Consider the following 2,250-nt stretch of genomic DNA (forward strand, 5'->3'; position numbering starts at 1 on the left):
GATTGCCTAAAAGACACTACGTAAATGGTCAAATTTCAAATTTCAAATGCTATAATGATTGATTCTGTTAAATTGTGTCCTCTTGTACATTTTTTTTTTCCATCACTTGATTTCTACTTTTTCAAAATATTTCTTTTAATGTATCCAAGTATTTGTTGGGTGGCGGGGCAAAATGTGGGTGGTTTGCTTATCAAGAAATGATTAAATTCGTAGCATTTGCAGTTGTTGAACTGTTGATAACCAGGCTAGCGTGCCACTTAAAGTGTTTTCTTTTTGACTTTTAATATTTAGGTAATATTTTGAAAATCGGATCGGACTTACTAGTTCGATCGATTGTACCACAGAACTAGCATGACTTCAATCTGATTCATGCTTTGGATTGATTAGGTCTAAGCACCGGTTAAAATCATATGAACCATGCAAGCTGTGCAAATTGGAACGAACTGTGAATCGGCGGTTTTATACTTTTGTTAATAAAGTGAAATTGTTTTTTTTTTAACCTAAAGACTAATTACTAAAATTTATCTTTGAAGGTTCAATTTCTTTGGAAATGCTTATTCTTTTTCCAGGTGATGTCTTATTGTGAGTTTGTGACTAACAAACCAAGGCATAGAAACTTTGTTACTTGTAAAGAAGTCACCGTGTAGCATTTACGAAGTCACAAAAACAATTGTGCTCTGTACTAAACGTCTGATAGCAATACCAATCTGACATGCTGCTGATGAATAGGTTCCTCCTCATCTGGATGAAGCTGCTGCCGTACCATTAAACAAAGGAAAGATCTACATTTCCAGCACAAGTCCACCAAGCGTTAGGAAGGCATACTTCTTGCAGTTTCAGAAAGACTTTTCACGGTTTCTCAAGTCACGGTCAGAAGAGATGATCCCTGGTGGCCACATGGTCCTATCATTCTTAGGCAGGACCTCCACAGATCCCTCCATGGAAGGTAGTTTCCATACGTGGGAATTTTTAGCCAAAGCCCTAATGAGCATGGTTTCCGAGGTAACATGCAATACTTTAATTCTGTATTATAAACAGTTTTAAATTATCTTTTTATTTCATATATATATTATATAATAAAAAGTGATACAATAATTATTTAAAAATTTTAAAATAATCTTCTATCTAAACACACGTCTATTTCACTTTTTCTTTTTCACTTTTTTAGTGATGTGATGTAAATGTGTTATTCGTCCTCACCGAGGGCATGTTCAAATATGTGATTATTCAGGAAAAAATGACTTATGTCACATATACGTTTTTTAATTACCTTTTTGTTTCTTAACCACTTTTATATTTCACATAATCACTTCACAGAAAATACTGCAGTAATTATTTTAATTTTTTTCAAATAATATTCTATCTAAACGCACTCATTAATGTAGTTTTAAGCACATGGCATTTTGTGTCCTTAGTATTAATTGAATTTTTGGAATTTTTGTTTACTGAAAACCTTCGATTTTATAATTGTAGCAAGCTATTTTCCTTAAACTTCTAGTCATGATCAGTAGTATTTACTTAATTTAATTATTGCAGGGACGTGTTCTAGAGGAGAAAATCGATTCCTTTAATGTCCCTTACTATGCTCCATCTGTGGATGAAGTTAGAATTGAGGTAGAACAAGAAGGTTCTTTCGTGATTAACGGTCTAAAAGCATTTGAATTTGAGTGGGACGCGGATTTCCAAAGCGACTTTGTTTGTAGAATCGAGGAGAACAAACACCAACTGTCATCTAAGGGTCGCAGAGTAGCGAAGTCCATTAGGGCCGTAGTTGAATCTATGTTCGAATCTCATTTTGGAGGAGATATTACAGATGATTTGTTCATGAAATATGCAGAACTGGTGGATGAATACTCAAAGACCACGCCCATGTTCATCAATTTGGTCATATCGGTTACGAGAAAGGGTCTCCAAATGTTCAAGAACTGAAAGAATCTAAACAGATTGGTGCTATTCTATCAGCTGAATGCTGCTTGCACAAGAAAACCCATTACTTCGTTGCTAAATTTTCGTTTGCTTGTCATCATTCAGCATTTCAGGAAGTGTGCTGAATTTTCGTTATTGATTTTAATATAAGACCCATTGGTGTTGGTATGTACAGTGGAATTGCCATTGTGATTTCAAACTTTAATGTTATTTTTAAGGCATGCGAAATGTATTCTCTCTTCTTTCTCTTTCTAGAACTTCTCTTTAAAAGTCCTAACCAAAACTTCATTTGACTCTTCCATGGGAAGAGACCAGATAATCTCA

The 2,250-nt window shown here is 34.4% G+C and overlaps 1 protein-coding gene across 1 annotated transcript; it reads left to right on the forward strand.

The window, feature by feature from the left end:
• Positions 1-729: 729 nt before the first annotated feature.
• On the forward strand, positions 730-1,929 carry LOC113755962 (jasmonate O-methyltransferase-like; the record flags this gene model as incomplete). Its single annotated transcript, XM_027299796.1, has 2 exons — positions 730-1,002; positions 1,537-1,929. Coding segments are annotated over 2 exons (666 nt in total), but the record flags the coding sequence as incomplete, so codon positions are not given.
• Positions 1,930-2,250: the final 321 nt, after the last annotated feature.

The sequence above is a fragment of the Coffea eugenioides genome, unplaced genomic scaffold (assembly GCF_003713205.1).
Source record: "Coffea eugenioides isolate CCC68of unplaced genomic scaffold, Ceug_1.0 ScVebR1_186;HRSCAF=759, whole genome shotgun sequence".
Classification (NCBI taxonomy): Eukaryota; Viridiplantae; Streptophyta; class Magnoliopsida; order Gentianales; family Rubiaceae; genus Coffea; species Coffea eugenioides.